The sequence below is a fragment of the Trichomycterus rosablanca genome, chromosome 10 (genome assembly GCF_030014385.1).
Source record: "Trichomycterus rosablanca isolate fTriRos1 chromosome 10, fTriRos1.hap1, whole genome shotgun sequence".
Classification (NCBI taxonomy): domain Eukaryota; kingdom Metazoa; phylum Chordata; class Actinopteri; order Siluriformes; family Trichomycteridae; genus Trichomycterus; species Trichomycterus rosablanca.
In genome coordinates this window covers 30,107,014-30,126,279 of record NC_085997.1, presented here as the reverse complement: position 1 = coordinate 30,126,279, position 19,266 = coordinate 30,107,014, and the positions used below count along the sequence as shown (strand labels likewise).

Here is a 19,266-nt window from a genome sequence, read left to right as displayed (position 1 = left end):
CCTGTTTTAGGTGCTGAGGCCCTTTCTTCTCAGACGAATCAAAGCAGATGTGGAAAAACAAATGCCCAAAAAGTACGAGCATGTTGTGCGATGTCGCCTCTCCAAACGACAGCGCTTCCTTTACGATGACTTTATGGCACAGGCTTCGTAAGTGTTCGGATAATTAAGTATGAGTTGGCCCGAGTGTCTTTTGTGAATTCTTGATGATTAATCATTTTTGTAGATGTAGTGTTTGTCTGTTTTTCACTATTTTTGTGTGCAACTTATTTACCAGAACAAAGGAAACTCTCGCCAGTGGTCATTTCATGTCTGTGATCAACATCCTGATGCAGCTGCGTAAAGTGTGTAACCACCCCAACCTGTTTGACCCTCGGCCCATCCACTCTCCCTTCATCATTAGGCCTATCATCTACTCCACTGCCTCCCTGGTTCTGCAGGCCTCGGACAAATCCCCTTTTCAGGTGAGTCTCAGATTTTAGGTACGTAACAGAATGTTGTGCATTGTTTAATATTTTTTTGTATTTGTGCAACTAGAAACAAACTGTTAGTCTGTATGGTATAATTAGGAGCCTAGTTTTCTAGTTTTTCCCTGGTTTAAAATCATATCACTAACTAGTCATGTCTTTGTCGTCTTAAGCTGTACTATGAATTCTCTGTGCCCATCTTCTCTCACAGCACTGTGACATTTCCATCTTTGATCTGGTCAATCTGGAGGGATGCGTCTCTCGATATCAAGCAGATGTTTACCTTCCTCATAGAAAAGTGACTCGCCAGCTCATTCAGGAGATCATGGAGTCCCCCGAGCCTCCACCCAGACCCAAACCTGTTCGCATGAAGGTCAACAGGTATGCTTCAATAAAGAGCCTGGACTCTTGAGCAGCTTAAATGTTTTAATTGTGGTTGACGGATATTTGTGGATTTATTGATGTTTTAGGCTAACTTTGTTTTTACATTTAAAAACACACTAAACAATTAATTGTGCTACTAATATATTAGTATAATATACTAATATAATTAGCATAATTAGTAATGGTTCATTAGAGCAATGTGTTTGTTTATGTTTATGAAAAAGGATGCTTCAGCCACTCCCTAAGTCTGATGGGCGTTTAGCAGGGACAGAAAACAACCCAAAGCCCACATGTCCAGTCTCGCCTACTGTCCAGCCTCCAAGGCCTCCTCCTAACACAGAGGTCTGTCCTGCTCCTGCACAGCCAGTCCCACCAGGTCAGTTTAGATTCTGTTTAAATTCTTCTTTTATTTTATTTTTTTTGTATTTTAAAATATGACCACTTGGTACATTAAATGCTACCTATATGACCTAAGTCAAGGTTTTGTTTTTTAGTCTGTCCTGCTACTCCAGTTGCTACTCCAAGACCGTCAGTGTCACAAAGTGTCTCTTCAGCAGGAGCTGCAAATCCCATCATGAGTGTTCGACCCCCACCACCGTCCATTGCCCCTGCTCCACTGGCTTCCACTCAACCTGCCAGTAATGTTGTGACTCAAAGGGTCCTTCTCAGCCCTGATATGCAGGCCAGATTGCCATGTAAACTTACCTAACTATTATTGTTTATTCTTTTATTTACAGCATATGCAATGAAAAAATATTCAACCTCTGAAAGAATAAGGTTATAAATATGTTAAAGGATACAGCAAATAAACATATAAAATATAAAAAAACACCTAAACAGGACTGAAAACACATTTTAACTATCTACACACCATACATGCATTGAGTAACTTGAAATCTGAATATGATAAAGGCTGAGACAAATGTTTTAGTGGTGACTATAGGATGTATAGCCATATTGTTCGATCATTGTTGTTTTTGTTTAATTCTATGCAAATCACCTTGATACCTTTTAAGGTTAGGAGGATTGAATATTTCCAATTGCTTCTTTTATGCTCTCTCGCTCTCTCTCTCTCTCTCTCTCTCTCTCTCTCTCTCTCTCTCTCTCTCTCTCTCTCTCTCTCTCTCTTTGTGTGTGGGTGTGTGTTGATAAACTAAGGGAAAAATTAACTTTGTCTTTTTCCATGCAGCTGGAGAGGTGGTTAGTATCGCCCAACTTGCCTCCTTGGCCGGTCGTCCAGTATCATCCAGTCAGGGCAGCAAGCCAGTCACATTTCAGTTGCAGGGCAACAAGCTCACACTCTCTGGTGCCCCACCTCCTCCCCAGCCACAGGCCATTCAAGGTGGGTTACTGGATTGTTTTAGTTCATTCTCTTGGATTAGCAGCTGGGGCTGGGTTTGATTTCGTGCATGCCTGTACTCTGTGCTAGTGCTGGTTCAGTTGATGGCCTAACAATTTCTCATGTGGATGTGTTCCCTTTAGGAAATGTAGTTCATCTGGTATCCAGCGGTGGGCAGCACCACCTTATTAGTCAGCCAGCTCAGGTTGCAGTTCTCCATACACTTAGTCAGTCAGGTAGCATCTCAGCAAATCCCAACCCAGCAAGCACTACCCCAACCTGCTCTGGACTAGTGTTACCCCTCACTGCCGCTCAAGGTACTGGTGCTGCCCTTGAGTTTATACTCCCAGTCATTGTCACCGTGGTTGCTGCAGTGCTGTAGTCTGGGTACCAAACTACCTGTTACTCAGCAGAGCAAGACATGGGTAGTCGAAAATTGATCAGTTTTGCCCAAAAGTGTAAATAATATTACAATAGATAAGGTTTTTTTTCTTAGACATAGACTATTACATTTTTAAAAAAGCACAGGAGAAATATTAGAGATGAATGGACTGTTTTAGCTCATGGATGATTTATTTTTGTTGGTTGTTTGTCGAGATGAGGTTTTCTTTTCATTTCTTCCTTATATTAGGTGTAAGTGGGCTGTGCCGGATATAATCTAACATGTTTGTTTTCAAATACACTTAATAAGGAACAAATACAATGTTCCAACGTTTACCTAAAACACGTTTTGGATTGTAGTTTAAGCTTTTATAGTACTAATCTAGGATTCAGCAGACCCTGCATACATCTCAGCTCTGCTACTGTAATCCATAGTATGGTGCCCAGTCAAAACAAACAAACTTTTTCTGTGCATAAACTTAGGTTGGTATGCTGAATTACTTATTGTCTCCCATTCTTTCATTCAGTACCATCATCCAGAGTAAGTGGACCAGGAATTGTTAAGATTGTTGTTCGTCAAGCACCAGGCAAAGAGGGTGGGCAGGTCCCCACTCTGGCTGTGTCTCCTTCTCTTCGTGTTGCTGCTCCTCAGTCTGTCTTGCTGCACCCACATGGTACTCCAAGCCCTGTGTTGAGACTGCCTACTCCTCAACCGCCTCCCCAGAGGCCTCCTGTTTACACTGCTTCACCTCGAGCCTCTACCGCAACCCCTAGTCAACCTCCACCTACCCGTCCTGTGGTCAAGGTGCAGGAGGAGCCGACAACAAGCTCTGACTTAGGTAGGCAATAAATAGACGCAAGTTTCATTGGAAGCTGTAGGGTTGTGGTTGGCACAGGCAGGTCATTTACCTATTAAAGAGGCGGCATGGTGGCTCGGTGGGTAGCATTGTTGCCTCACAGCAAGAGGGTCCTGGATTAACGCAGGTATTAAGTAAGAATTTATCTGATAGGCATTATGTAAAAAGGTATCCTAGAATCAAAATGCTTTTACAATTGCCGTGTGAATACCACATCGTTAATGTATGAACAAAAGTCGATATATTGGTTAACTAGAAAAATACTGAGGTAAGTTTTCATTTAATCTGGTATCCAAGTTTAAAGCAAATATTTGTTTAAAATTAAAGGGCAGTGTTTTATATTTGTAAGAGCAATTTTTATACTTTGTGTAGAAGAAAATAATAAAACAGAAAAATATCTATTATAGTTGGTTTAAATAAAGTGAAATGTGCAGCTGTATTTATTTTGGAAAAATGTAAATCTTGAATATGTTTTGGTATGAGCAGACAGTTAAATTAATGATAGACCATGATCTGAGAAGTGTATCACTTAAGTATGAAATATACCAGCTTTGGCATGTAAAACTTGCCACATAGACATAAACATAAAGTACAAAAGTTTTACTATGTGTATCAAACTTGCATTAATTTATAGTAACATATATTACTCCTTATTTGTAGCTAAGGTGAAAGCTTCATCAGGCCCTGAGGAGAGCAGTAGTAATGTCACCTCGCATGTAGGCAATCAGAAGCCTGCGGCATCATCTCAAAGCAATGCAGTTAGATGTCAGCGCCCCCGAGTCCAACCTCCACCACGATCTCCCTTCCACATGGTATAACTACATTATGCATGTACATCAAGTTAAACATTCTTATATTTTAAGTACCTAATTTCAGCCTACTTGATTGACATGCTTTTTTTTGACAGTCATTGCTTGAGGACCGGCTTAAGGCTCACCGGGATGATCGGATATCTCAGATCTTTCGAATCAATGAATTGCACTGTAACAGCAAACCTGTGTATGGAAAAGAGGTTTTGGACTTTCTCACTTTTCTACCCGGACCTAATCCAACTCCAACCCGTCCCATACTTAACACATGGAGCCATTCAGGCTACAGCTCTTGCCTCATTTCTCAATCCCAGCTTAAGCATGATCACCAGGACAGCTGCAAAACCTTGAGAAAAGTCATTCACAGCTCTGAGGAAAGACTGCAGATGATGAGCGAGATCCTAGACAGGTATGCCTGCAAATCCATTATAAAAAAAAAAGTCTGTTCTTCATGGGGTGCTCGGGTGGCTTAGTCCAATGGATCAGCCCACCACTGCGAATCTCTGCTGTGCTATCGATCTGGCTGGGGTATAAATCAAATTGACTGTTCTTAAGGCAGGAAGTTCAGCAGGGTCTTTCATTGATACTGCAAACGCCACCTCTGCTGAATGCACGAGACACCTGCACCAGGGGTGGATGATTCACAGAAGGGCAAAGTGAGACACTCTGTACATGATACAACCCTCTGTGAGACTCTGGCGTGTGAACAGAACAGTCTTCAGCTGTCCTCTGTCAGGACAAGGGTGGTGCATTTTTGGAGATGGAGATTTTTTTACTTATTGTACATGTTTGTGATCTGGTAAATGGCTTGTGTATGACTTAACATCTAACCACTGCCTTACTTCACCCTACAGGGGGCCTGTGGTAGCCTAGTGGGTAGGGCTTTGGGCTATCAACCGGAAGATTGGCGGTTCAAATCCTGGCTCTGCTATGTAGCCACTGTTGGGTCCTTGAGCAAGGCCCTTAACCCTGTCTGCTCCAGGGGCGCCGTAAGTTGGCTGACCCTGCGCTCTGACCCCAGCTTCCAACACCAGCTGGGATATGCGAAGAAAGAATTTCATTGTACTGTACACCTGTATATGTATATATGACAAATAAAGGATATCTTTCTTTCTATCTTTCTACAGGTTCACGTTTGTCATTCCTCCAGTGGAGGCCAAGCCCATCACCATGCACTGCTGCCATCCTCCACCTTCCCTCAGCCATCAACAGACTCTTGTCTCTGCGGTTCTCTCAGCTCATCTTTATCCTCTCATGCATCTGATGCACCACATCCAATGCAATATGCGGACCCACTTCCCTGACCTAAGACTCATCCAGTATGACTGTGGTGCGTAACCCACGCTAGCTTTTACAACTAGTATAAAATGTCTCCTGAGTATGATTGATATTCTTATGAAGAGTTTTATTTTAGATTTATTTTAGCCTGCATTTAAATAAATATCAAAATTCTGTATTTTATTAAATTAGGTAAGTTGCAGACTCTTCACCTCCTGCTCCGGAAATTGAAGGCTGAGGGTCACAGAGTGCTTATCTTCACTCAGATGACCCGTATGCTGGATATACTGGAACAATTTCTCAACTATCATGGACACATTTACTTACGACTGGATGGTAGCACACGAGTGGAGCAGAGACAGGCGAGTAAACATTTGAATGCTTCTGGCTGGAAATTAGTTAAACCCCACCCGTAACACCATCCAATAATGTAGTTATGTTTAGCAAATTTATTCAATTACCAATAATCAGGACAGTTTTTATACCACTCCCAATTTTGTTGGATTAATTTAAGATTTTGTTCTTGCTTAGGCCCTGATGGAGCGCTTTAATGCAGACCGCCGGATCTTCTGTTTTATCCTGTCAACCCGTAGTGGAGGTGTGGGAGTAAATCTGACAGGGGCGGATACAGTGGTGTTTTATGATAGTGATTGGAACCCTACCATGGACGCTCAGGCTCAGGATCGTTGCCATCGAATTGGACAAACCAGAGATGTTCACATTTACAGGTGTCTCCCATAAACAGCTAATAAATAATCAGACACTTAATTATTGGGTAGAGATTAGAAATTTCTTAAAAGTTTATTTTGCCTTTTGCAACTGTCAAATGCTTGTTTTTGTTAAAAAGCAGTTCTAGATTTTTTACACTGAATTTGTTTAATGTGAAAAAACTAGACTAATCAGTGAACGCACTGTGGAGGAGAACATTCTTAAAAAAGCCAATCAGAAGAGGATGTTGGGAGATATGGCAATTGAAGGTGGTAACTTCACAACTGCATTTTTCAAAGAGGTACAAATTGTTGTGTTTTATTTCTGTCTCAGTATTTCAAGTCTTAAAGTTTAATGTGAACGTTTATCTATTGTTCATGTGTCTTTTTTATACACCAATAGCAAACCATTCGGGAGTTGTTTGATGTGAGTGAGGCAGAAAAAAAGGAAACGGAAGCACTTGCCCCACAGCTGGATGAGGAGGAATCCGTTAATAAACAACAAACAAATATTTTAGAGCAGGTACATTTCACCCTTTTTGAAACAAGCCGATTTTTCACTGCTAAGCACAGTTTGAATAGGAATAGAAATAACTGATAACCGAACACCATTAGTCGACAGGATAACTAATAAACTTGGACAATCGTAGCTTAGTGATTAAGGTACTGGACTAGTAATTAGAAGGTTTCTGGTTCAAGCCTCATCACTGCCTAGTTGCTACTGTTGGGCCCCTGAGCAAGGCCCTCCAGCACTTAATTGCTCAAACTGTATTCATTCACAATTGTAAGTCTCTTTGGATAAAAAAACATCTGCTAAATGTTGCAGTTGTGCATGTTTAAAGCAGGGGTGGCTCAGCGGTTAAGGTACAGGACTAGTAATTCTGGTTGGTAAAGTTGCTGGTTCAAGCCCCACATCTGCCAGCTTGTCACTGTTAGGCCCTTTAGCAAGGCACTTTACCCTCAATTGCTTGGAATGTATACTCTCAATTGTAAGTCGCTTTGGATAAAGGCGTCTGCTAAATACTAAAAATGTAAATGTATTGTCCCATTAAAATATAAAAGATGCATCTTTTATTAATAAAAAAAACAAAACATAGTAATGTAGTTAATGTAGTGGTAATGTTGAACAGTAAGATTAACATGAAAACTGAGCAAAACCAGGTCAGCATCATAAGTGTAGATTTTATACAGAGTCGTTAGCAAACAGTTTAATGTTTTATTATTTATATGCCTAAAAAAAACCTTTAGATTAGAAACTCTATAGGTGGCTGTACACAGAGCTGGCGCATGTGCACATAAGTTTGGTTGGCGTGTGTTTCAAATTGGTATACTTACTCTGTCTAGACTGTAGCTGCGCTCTTAAATGAAGTAAATTTTAAATACATTTTAACTCACAGCATTACTTGAGCATTGACTTCTCTGTCAATTATCAGTTAACTGATTATCAATGACATCCCAAGTTTAAAGCTAAGATTAAATAACATTTCACTATGGTAGACAGTTAAACCCTATTAATGGTTGGCAAAACCACGTTTTTACCTTTTCCGTTCCAGGCTTTATGCCGTGCTGAGGATGAGGAGGACATAGTAGCCGCATCCCAAGCCAAAGCAGAGCAGGTGGCTGAACTTGCAGAGTTTAACGAAAATATTCCTCTGGATGACGGTGAGAGCAGAGACCCGGAGGAGGAGGAGCTTTCCAAGGCTGAACAGGAAATTGCTGCTCTTGTTGAACAGGTATTATATATGTAATATTTAGTTATGTAAAGTTATGTATTTCTGTCCTGCACTGCCCCTTAATTCTTTTTGCCTTTTTCCTTTCCCAACAGCTCACTCCCATTGAACGATATGCCATGAATTTTCTGGAGGCATCTCTTCAGGATATTTGCAAAGAAGAACTGAAACAAGCAGAGGTAAAACTATTCAAAGTTTAAATTACCTGTACACATCTGCAGTATTAATTTTACATTCAAATGAGGGTAGATTGAATTGTAGAATTCACAATTAGTAATTAGTAATTGGAAATGACAACTGAGAGCTGAAAGGTGAAAAATCTAGAAAAAAGTATTGCAAGCTAAAGAATGGAATAGACACCTGTATAGTGTGGATAGCTGTAATTCACCAACAGATACAGCTAGAGCAATCATATTATATTATAAATAAAACACTTTAAAAGTGTTATTGTATAATTGTTAGAATTATTATTAATTAAAAAAAAAAAAAAAAATGTTTCAACTGGTGTAGGTACTCTGCATTGGCATGTACCATAGGAATACTTGAATATGCATCCATTAAAACTTAAAGACTCTCTGCCTTTGTAGTATACACTGATCAGCCATAACATTAAAACCACCTCCTTGTTTCTACATTTACTGTCCATTTTATCAGCTCCACTTACCATATAGAAGCACTTTGTAGTTCTACAATTACTGCCTGTAGTCCATCTGTTTCTCTACATTCTTTTTAAACCTCGTTTTACTCTGTTCTTTAATGGTCAGGACTCCCATACAGGGTGTCCGCGGATCCTTAAAAAAATCTTAAAAAGTCTTAAATTCGTTTATCTTAAAAAAAAGACCTTAATTTGTTTTAAAAAGTCTTAAATTCATCTGCCACTGGTCTTAAAAATGCCACAGAGTGTAAATATAATTTTGGTTTTATTTTCGCGGATTGTATCTCGTAATTTCCAGATTTTGTATGCAAGTTGTTTAACTGTTTAAACTGAACTAAGCGGAACCAACAGCAGCCTTAATGGTTCCGAGGGGCGCTAATTTGAGGTAACCTTGCGCTCATTACTTGCTAAACGCAACTGCTGGCATGGGGAAGTGTAAATTTAATAATAACTGGTTGGATAACCCCAATTTTGCTTTATGGTTAAATCCAGTTCAAGGCAATCCGTACGAAGCGCGTTGCACACTGTGCAAGAAGATCTTCAAGCCTGGTACAATGGGAATAAAAGCTGTGGAACTGAGACCCAGTTTTCAGTGTACAGACGGTTCTGGTTTATACAAAATAAAAGTATAAATGGTTTTGGTTTATACAAAACTGTTCATTTAAGTTTAAATCATTAAATATTGGTTAAACAGAAAATACAGCACTCGCATGCTTACAATAAAGTCTGTAAACATAATGTTGGTGTGTGCTTTTTGCTGCTTTGTTACTGCGACAGTGGTCTTAATTTTTGTCTCAGAGTGGTATTAAAAAGTCTTGAAAAGTCTTACATTTAATTTCCCAATACCTGCAGATACCCTGCCCACAGGACCACAGAGTAGGTATTATTTAGGTGGTGGATCATTCTTGGCACTGCAGTGACAATGACATGGTGGTGGTGTGTTAGTGTGTGTTGTGCTGGTATGAGTGGATCAGACACAGCAGTGCTGCTGGAGTTTTTAAATACTTTGTCCACTCACTGTCCACTCTATTAGACACTCCTACCTAGTTGGTCCACCTTGTAGATGTAAAGTCAGAGATGGTCGCTCATCTCTTGCTGCTGTTTGAGTTGGTCATCTTGTAGACCTTCATCAGTGGTCACAGGCTGCTGCCCACGGGGTGATGTTGGCTGGATATATTTTTGGTTGGTGGACTATTCTCAGTCCAGCAGGGACAGTGAGGTGTTTAAGAACTCAATCAGCGCTGCTGTGTCTTATCCACTCATACCAGTACAACACACTAACACACTACCACCATGTCAGTGTCACTGCAGTGCTGAGAATTATCCACCACCCAAATAATACCTGCTCTGTAGTGGTCCTGTGGGGGTCCTGACCATTGAAGAACAGTTAGAGTTAAAGGAGGTTTAAAAAGTATGTAGAGAAATGGATGGACTACAGTCAGTAATTGTAGAACTACAAAGCGCTCCTATATGGTAAGTGGAGCTGATATAAAATGGACAATGTGTGTAGAAACAAGGAGGTGGTTTTAATGTTATGGCTGATTGGTGTATGCACTGTTGCATAAGTAACAAATAAAATGGAATAATTGTGTCATGGATCCCTTATAGTTACACACAATACAATAATTGCTTTGTTTTTATATTAGGAGCAAGTTGAAGCTGCAAGAAAGGGACTGGATCAGGCCAAGGAGGAGGGTCTAAAACTGCATCAATCGGATAACGATGATGAGGATTCTGTGCCTCACAGTCCCGAGGAGCACCACCCAGCTCGTCGCACACGCAAACACAAAGAGAAAGGTGCCCCCTCTACAAGGGTCAGCGGCAGACTTAGAGGAACGCCTGCTAAACTGGACGATCTGCCTGCAACACATCAATCGCCAGAAAGGGAAAAAGGGAGAAAAAAAGAATCGCCGATCTCTGAGACCAGTGCAAGCCATGCTCCTGGGTCTAGCTCCAGGTGCAAGTCTCCTCAACCCAGAGAAGTGCCTGAAAGACAACGTAGTACTCTGCGAGGAAGAGGGGCAAACAAGGAACAAGTGACCTCAGCAACACCACCCCAGACTGAGCACAAAAAACCCCAAACTGATCAGCAGCCTTCTGATTCAGAAACATCGGTTTCACCTAAACAAGTCTTTGGTTCAAAACCCACTTTAGCACCATCCCAAAATCAGCACCCCGTTTCTCCAAGTTTAGTGCCTTCAGCTGCTGCTTTTGCAACAGTGGAAAAAAGTCCCAGTGGAACTTCTGCCAATAAACGTGAAGCAGGGGCACAGTCAGACACCTCTCAACAGGGGGTAAGAGAGAGGAAGGCATCACTATCTTCTGATTCTGTATGCTCACCTGAACCTCAGCCAGAGCAGAACAGCCAGCATTCACCCATATTTTCAATGGCATCTCCACAGTCACGTTCACCGCGTAAGCGCCAGTCTGCTGATGGAGAAGTCTTAAAGAACCTTCCAGAGGATTCACCATCTGCTAAGGTTCTTAGAAAGCTTCCTGGCCGCCTTGTCACTGTGGTGGAAGATAAGGAACCAAAGCGGAGGAGGAGGGGTGAGAGTGGAAGTGGTGGAGTACATACCGAAGGTTCATCAGAAGAGACTGAGCAAGCAGAGTTCACCCAAGATGCAACCCCCTGTTCTCCTGATCGACAAAGCCAGTCAGTCAAAGATAACTTTCTACCTAAATCACCATCCAGATCCCCCTCACAGGTGCAGCCAGGACAGGAACAGGTCTCACCATCATCGCGAAGTCCAGGAAGAAGCTACCACCCCTACTCCCCTACACATCATTCACCAGACATGCCTGTTCTTCGGAACTTACCAGTGCGTCGGCGCTTAGAAACAGAGTCTCGAATGGCTGCTCAGTTAGGTGAACAGTTCCTTGGTAGAGGCAGGGGGCATGACCGACGCACTCCTCTGTCACCAAAGAAACAGGAGCCCAATTCATCCAAGGATGACACTGCTACCCCTAATGTTGTGTCTTGTTCAAGTGCAACCAGTACTACACCTTTGAAGCGTAAAAGGGGTAGACCTCCCAGGATTCAACCCACCACACCAGAAGCTACAGAACACAACACCTCTGTGGCCCAGAAGCAAAAAAGTGAAAGTCCACAAAGTCCTCCCTTGTCACCAAAACGTAAAAGGGGTCGTCCACGCAAAACTTTATCACCAAATATAGGCAGTGGTAAATCTGGTGAGGGGGTAAGCAGTCCTACGAACTTATCCATACCCAGTTCAGAGGAAAGCGTCCTTCCTGTTCAGCCTACAGTTTTGCCCTCCGAGAGCCCAGTAGTAAACTCTCCAGCGATTGCTTCTTCTGCTTCATCTAAAGCTGTGGATTTGCATCAGCAGCCTAAAACAGACTCTGAAAATCAACTCACTACACCCATTTCCCCGTCTTCACCACCTTGTGACTCTTGCATAATGCAAACCTCTACTTCAAAACTGCCATCTGAAAATGCAAGCCTAAAGGTCTCAGCTCTGGAATGTAACTCGCAAGCTGTTTCACCTACTGCTTTACCGCAGGACCTTCAGACATCCAATTTCAGTCAAACCAACACAGAGCTTTCACTACAGCCCGATACAACCCCAAGGTCTACTCCTGACCAACAACCTACATCTTCTATAAAATCTGTTTCTCAAGGTAGTTCTGTAACCACAGCGCCCTCAAATGACCAAGCAAAAGACTCTCCAATGCAATCTAATCAGAGTGAAGCTCCTCCAAAAGTCCCAACTATACCTGCCGAATCGTCGTCACAGCCCTCCCTTGAAAACTCGGCAACTGAAGATTCTTCAATAAAAGCATCTGTTAGTCCCGTAAAGTCCCCAACCATGCCTGATGAGCCCACATCTGAACCCATTAACACCACTGTACAGCCATTACTAATTGATAACTTGACTTCACCTTTTGTTGCACCCAGTAACATGATGCAAAATACAAGTAATTCCAGCCAACCAAAGACTGTTCCAGCTTCAAGTCAACCAGCAGAAACAGCTCTTACAGATTCAAGCCAAACATTAACATCTAAAACTTCCCCAGAATCACCTAAAATGACAACTGAAGTGTCTCAGCCATTACCAGCTGTTTGCCCGAAAACTTCATCTATTCAGTTCCCTGCGGAACAGCCTGAAACTAAGAATCAGCAGGAACCCAGGGGATCAACAGAAAGCAGTTTGATTAAAAACACAGAAGAAATGGAAGTGGAGGATTCTGGGAAGTTTGAGCAATTAGAGAAAAATAATAGCCAATCACAAGGAAAAAAAAGGAAAATGGAAAACTTACAAGAGGATAAAATGTTTGAGGAACTCACAGTTTTGGAAACAGAAATGCCAACTACGTCTGAGAGTGATAGAGCAGATAAGTCATTAGAGGAGGAGAGTGTGACAGAGGGGCAGAAAAGAAAAAATGAGTGCAGAAAACAAAGCATCAGCAGACAAAGTAGTCAGGAATCGGTCTGCTCCTCCTCTCCGTCCTCTGTTTCCTCTTGCAATACTCGTTCATCATGGTCAAAAAATGCTGAAGAAAGTGGTGTCCCTGCAAAGCGAAAACGAGTGGAAAGGGACTCAAAAAAAGCAAGTGCAGACAGAGAGACTGATGAGGAGCCAGTGACACCTGCTAGAAAACAGTGTTCCAACTCATCTTCCTCTTTCTCAGACTCAGAAGACTCAGCTGTCCAGGAGAGACGCCTTACTCGCTCATCACAAAAAGTCTTGGAAAAGGAGAGCAAGTGTGACAAAGATAACGAGCACAAGAAAGGACGAAGAAAGTCAGGCAAGAAGGTGGCTGCAGAAGAGGAAAGCACTGGAGCTACACCTGTTAGACTAACTCGTAAGTCTTTACAGCTGTCAGCTCCAACCTCACCTGAGCCTGAGGTACTAAGCAAACGCTGCTCAGCCCTTAATGCTGCTGCCAAGCTTTTGGCTATGAGGGGAAGGGGACCAGATTCACCCAGTTCTAGTGGCAAGGGTAAGATGTCACAAGAACAACAAATGGCTTCTGTAAAAAACATTAAACCTAAAGGCAAGACTGAAGTAGACTTTCCTAAGACAAATTCAAGTGATAAAATCAGTAGTGGTCAGCAAAGCTTTTCTCGATTAACAGATTCCCCAACTGCTCCTGGGGTAGGTCACTCTCCTGCTCGTTCTACTCGTCAGCGACCAGGAAACCTGGTCACTCCCTTAGACACTGAAACAAAAAAATTAAAAAAAGAAGAAAAGAAAAACACTTTGGAGGTGGAGGATGAAAAGAGGGAGACGAGATCTTCGAGAGGCCACAGTGCGTGCAGTAGTATTAGCAGCGAAAGAGGGGCAGGCAGCAGTAGAAGTCGGAGCAGTAGCAACAGCAGCCAGTGCACTCGCAGCCTTAGCTCTCGGAGCACCGGTCGATTGTACTCTCGTTCAAGAGCTCCTTCATCGGGTAGTGACACCGAAAGAGGAAAAGGAAAGCTGAAGAAAACAGGAGAGAGCAGAGGCCGTGAAAGCAGGAAAGGAAGGCATTCACACAAGCATGATAAGCCGGAACTGAGTGCTGGGTCAAGTGAGGGAACTCCTGACCGAGTTCTGCGGAGCGTTGCTGCATTGGCAGTGGCCCAGGCACGCCCACCATCTAGTAACACCCGTTCATCTGCCAGTCATCACCGGCAAACCAAAACATGATTAGAAAATGAAACATAACTGTTAGCTGGTGGATAATCATGTATTAGAACTGCAGTAATAAGAAAAGAGATTTTACGGGTCTTAAGGAATGGGGATCAAACTTGCTAGTCATTAACCATTGGTCGGTGTTGAGGGGATGGATAGTCTGTTGCACTTTTTGGTAGAAGCTTAACTTGCTTTGGGTGCATTTTCAGATACTAAGCCATCTTCAGTGTGCTGAGGGAATGGATGGGAAAGTACCCATTTAAAATGACAGCAAAACAGTCCTAAATGAGATCACAAGGACAGTACCTCAATATACTACAAGGAGTTTGGACAGCTGGGCAAGGGGCAAGAGCTGTTAGATCACACTATGTACTGTAATCATTTAAAGACTGGAATACTAATAGAAGTATCTGTGAGGATGGGTCACTTAGATTGTACCCTTATACAGAATTTATTTGTGCTGCACAGAGGATTGCAAAGTCATTTATGCTACATTTGTAAGATTGAGAGTTCAATTGTTGATGCTTTTAAACAGTTGGCTTACAACGAAATGTTGCCCAACTGTAGACTATTGTTTGGTTAAAGATGATTGATAAATTAAGAATATTCTGCGGTTTCTTCCAGGGTATGAAGAAAGCAGGTCTGTAAATGTGATTTTGCTGCACTATGCTGGAGTTAGTCTCTGCTAAGACCTTTTTGTGTATTTTTTTCTATCAATTACTTTTAAGTCCAGCCTGCATTTGCACATCTCACATAATGCCCCCTGAATTAAAATGTATTGTAATTTGTTTTTTTAAATACAATTCAATCAAATTAATTCTTTATTGGTACCTCACAAAATGTATGTATATCTCTTGAGCTTGTACAAAATCTTAGTCTGCTTGTCATTTGCTTTTTGGCAACATGGAGATATGAAAGGTAACTTCATTTTCGCCTTTTCTAAAGTATTGGTATAGTCTACGTTTCATTAAATTTCATCGTTAAGCAGTCAAGTCATTGTGACAAAGTGAGTGCCTGTTAATCCTCATGGGAATGGATCCCTGTATGCCTTGTTCAGAAAAGTTAAGGCTTCAAACATTTTAGTGTTTAAAATGTAATAAAGACATTTTTTCAACCTAACCCTTCTATGTTACGGTGCAACCAAACTAAAATCATCTTTTCAGTGTAAATTGCTGTTGTCAATGTTTCTCTGCATTGGTCATTTTATCACAGGACTCCAGCAAGAATTTATTTTTCTTCCCCCTTTTCAGCTTATCCTTGGCAGACAAGTTGCTGTCTTGGTCCCATTGTGGGGTTAAAGACTTGTTTGAGTGAATGGATAGAATGTGGTGATGGTATTATTTTTTTGTTGTTTGTCTCTTTTCTAATTTGTTACATTCCTTTTGTTCCCTTGTAATTCCATATTGTTTTACTTGAACGATTGAAACAACAGAAGTCAGTTGAATAAAAAGACCAAAAATACACAATTTTGTCATTTGCTTTTAAGTTGTATATATTCATGTAATAATTAAGATGAGCGTCCACATACACTTGGGCATTGAGTTCAGGTGTTTCAGCCACACATTTTATTTAACATAAATTAAATGCTTCCAACTTTTCTGTTCCAGCTTTGCTGTGCCTTTGTGCTCAATGCAAGTTTATTATATTATGGTCTCGTTTACCTCCAGTGGTCTGCATGAAGCCCTAAACCAAACCCTATTGAACACTTTTGGGATGGCCTGAATTGTTGATAGTGAAACAGGCCTTCATGTTAGATCCTGAATAGACTTTTGACATACATACTGAAATAAATATTTTGTGGGTAAGGAAGCTGTGGAGACATCTGGAGGTTTAGGGTGTTGCTACAAAATGTGCTTATCAATTAAAGACTTCTCTGCAAACCAACTTCCCGAAAGGTTGGGACAGTAGGTTAAACTTTACAAGTATAAAATTAAAACAAAAAGATATTTAGTTATTTACCTTCAAACTTTATTAATTTTTGTAAATATACAGTACTTCTTAATGTGATTAACATAACACCCTGTAACAGGAAAGCCATTAAATGTTTAAAAAAAAAACACCCAAACTGATGGGGTATAAAAGAAAAGAGCAAGGATGGGTTTAAGTTTGCATTTTGTGACATGCAGTTATTTGCAGTCAATAACATTTATGCACCTAGAAATGCAAGTTAAAACTCTTCTGTGCATAATGAAAATCATTTAGTGTGGCTTTGATAACCGGGACATCTGCCAAGGTACCGTAAGACATGCTATAATCTAGATAATGTCTTTTTCAAAGACATTCTTGCTTGTCAACAAGACACCACCAAGCCACATTCTGCATGTTGCAACAGAATTGCTTTAAAGTAAAAGAGTGCAGGGATTCATCTAAAAAGTTCAGACATGTCTCTTATTAAATACGTGGTGCAATATATGACAAGAGCCCAAGTTCTTTGAAAATGGAAGTGTTATAATTAAACAGGAATGGGAGAAAAACAGGGTGCAGGGTGGTTCCTGACATTTTAAAACATTTCTGCCCTAGCAACAACTGATGGGAACAATGATGGATCCTAACATTATGCAAAGCTAATGAGTGGAATATATACAGGGGTTGGACAAAATAACTGAAACACCTGTCATTTTAGTGTGGGAGGTTTCATGGCTAAATTGGACCAGTCTGGTGGCCAATCTTCATTAATTGCACATTGCACCAGTAAGAGCAGAGTGTGAAGGTTCAATTAGCAGGGTAAGAGCACAGTTTTGCTCAAAATATTGCAATGCACACAACATTATGGGTGACATACCAGAGTTCAAAAGAGGACAAATTGTTGGTGCACGTCTTGCTGGCGCATCTGTGACCAAGACAGCAAGTCTTTGTGATGTATCAAGAGCCACGGTATCCAGGGTAATGTCAGCATACCACCAAGAAGGACAAACCACATCCAACAGGATTAACTGTGGACGCAAGAGGAAGCTGTCTGAAAGGGATGTTCGGGTGCTAACCCGGATTGTATCCAAAAAACATAAAACCACGGCTGCCCAAATCACGGCAGAATTAAATGTGCACCTCAACTCTCCTGTTTCCACCAGAACTGTCCGTCGGGAGCTCCACAGGGTCAATATACACGGCCGGGCTGCTATAGCCAAACCTTTGGTCACTCGTGCCAATGCCAAACGTCGGTTTCAATGGTGCAAGGAGCGCAAATCTTGGGCTGTGGACAATGTGAAACATGTATTGTTCTCTGATGAGTCCACCTTTACTGTTTTCCCCACATCCGGGAGAGTTACGGTGTGGAGAAGCCCCAAAGAAGCGTACCACCCAGACTGTTGCATGCCCAGAGTGAAGCATGGGGGTGGATCAGTGATGGTTTGGGCTGCCATATCATGGCATTCCCTTGGCCCAATACTTGTGCTAGATGGGCGCGTCACTGCCAAGGACTCCCGAACCATTCTGGAGGACCATGTGCATCCAATGGCGGTGCCGTGTATCAGGATGACAATGCACCAATACAGACAGCAAGACTGGTGAAAGATTGGTTTGATGAACATGAAAGTGAAGTTGAACATCTCCCATGGCCTGCACAGTCACCAGATCTAAATATTATTGAGCCACTTTGGGGTGTTTTGGAGAAGCGCGTCAGGAAACGTTTTCCTCCACCAGCATCACGTAGTGACCTGGCCACTATCCTGCAAGAAGAATGGCTTAAAATCCCTCTGACCACTGTGCAGGACTTGTATATGTCATTTCCAAGACGAATTGACGCTGTATTGGCCGCAAAAGGAGGCCCTACACCATACTAATAAATTATTGTGGTCTAAAACCAGGTGTTTCAGTTATTTTGTCCAACCCCTGTATATGTGTATTTTTCATTTTTACTAATTCTTAATCATGGTTTGTATTATCAAATTTTTGGTCTTTGACAAATATGTTTTGTTAATTTCCCAAGTGAAGATACATTTCCACGTACTGAAAGCAAATATTAAGGCTTATTTAGCTCATGATTTTATTTTAGGTTTTTTTTAATGCAACATAGGAAAAACAAAATATTAAATGTGTCAAAACTTTTGCACATGCCACATATTGGGTTTTTATATGGTACATTTAGTGGCTCGGTGAGTAGCACTGTCGCCTCACAGCAAGAAGGTCCAGGGTTTGATCCCCAGGTGGGGTGGCCTAGGTCCTTTCTGTATGGAGTTTGCATGTTCTCCCCATGTCTGTGTGGGTTTCCTGCGGGAGCTCCAGTTTCCTCCCACAGTCCAAAGACATGCAGTCATGTGAATTGGAGATGCTAAAATTGTCCTTGTCTGTGTTTGACATTAAACTTGTGAACTGATTAATCGAAAATAAATATGGTAAGTTGTGTGTAGTAGTAAAGAAATATGGTAAATTTAACTTTAATTTAAATTTAATTTAACTTTAAATTTAAGTATCTGCACTGAAATTACAGTATGTGCTGACTTTCTTTTTTGTTTTTGCTTGTGTTTTAAAGTTTCAGAGAACAAAATGTGGTTTGGTAAAAATGAATAATAATCGAGGTGAACAATTATATTAATTTATAATGCATGTTATATAGTACATCCATTTATGGTAGAATCGTTTATATTGACCAGGTAGTAGCCAATCAGCGCGCGGGTTACATGAGCGCGATCAGTGATTGGACAGCTCCGGGACTGCTTGACCCAACGCCAGAGCGGTAGAGTGAACGGAGTGGAACCGTTGGAAAGGGGGCGGGACATTTTTTCTGCGCAGCTTCCGGGTTGTGGAGCTCTGTATAGTTCCAAACAACCCATAGAGCCCCATTCATTTCCACTACTTATCAAACATTTTTAGCTGTATGGTGCTTTGTTTTAAAAAAAGAATGAATTTAATGTCATTAATATACTTAATACTGTTATTGTTTAGCATTTGCTCAGCACTAAATGTTACATGTTTATCTTAATTAATAGGTATAACCCAATTTAGCTTAGTCAGTTAAGCTTAATTAATGACACTAGAGTCTTTTCACCTAAAATGAGTTGATTAATCAAGAGTCTTGTTACAGAAA

General features: G+C 41.3%; 1 protein-coding gene across 2 annotated transcripts in view; it reads left to right on the top strand.

The window, feature by feature from the left end:
- The window catches only part of srcap (Snf2-related CREBBP activator protein), a 36,790-nt gene extending 21,081 nt beyond the window's left edge, over positions 1-15,709 (top strand). Inside the window, exons 17-34 of one of the 2 annotated variants that reach the window (XM_063003096.1) lie at positions 11-147; positions 275-461; positions 676-845; positions 1,073-1,224; positions 1,343-1,543; positions 2,038-2,190; positions 2,331-2,504; positions 3,096-3,407; positions 4,086-4,237; positions 4,333-4,643; positions 5,362-5,564; positions 5,705-5,874; positions 6,044-6,240; positions 6,407-6,521; positions 6,623-6,742; positions 7,773-7,952; positions 8,045-8,128; positions 10,251-15,709. In XM_063003096.1, coding sequence (XP_062859166.1) covers positions 11-147; positions 275-461; positions 676-845; positions 1,073-1,224; positions 1,343-1,543; positions 2,038-2,190; positions 2,331-2,504; positions 3,096-3,407; positions 4,086-4,237; positions 4,333-4,643; positions 5,362-5,564; positions 5,705-5,874; positions 6,044-6,240; positions 6,407-6,521; positions 6,623-6,742; positions 7,773-7,952; positions 8,045-8,128; positions 10,251-14,258 — 7,026 coding nt within the window. In that variant the 3' untranslated portion in view covers positions 14,259-15,709. The remainder of the gene's footprint in view (positions 1-10; positions 148-274; positions 462-675; positions 846-1,072; positions 1,225-1,342; positions 1,544-2,037; positions 2,191-2,330; positions 2,505-3,095; positions 3,408-4,085; positions 4,238-4,332; positions 4,644-5,361; positions 5,565-5,704; positions 5,875-6,043; positions 6,241-6,406; positions 6,522-6,622; positions 6,743-7,772; positions 7,953-8,044; positions 8,129-10,250) is intronic. The other variant, XM_063003097.1, reaches the window with a different exon arrangement.
- The last annotated feature ends 3,557 nt before the right edge of the window (positions 15,710-19,266 follow it).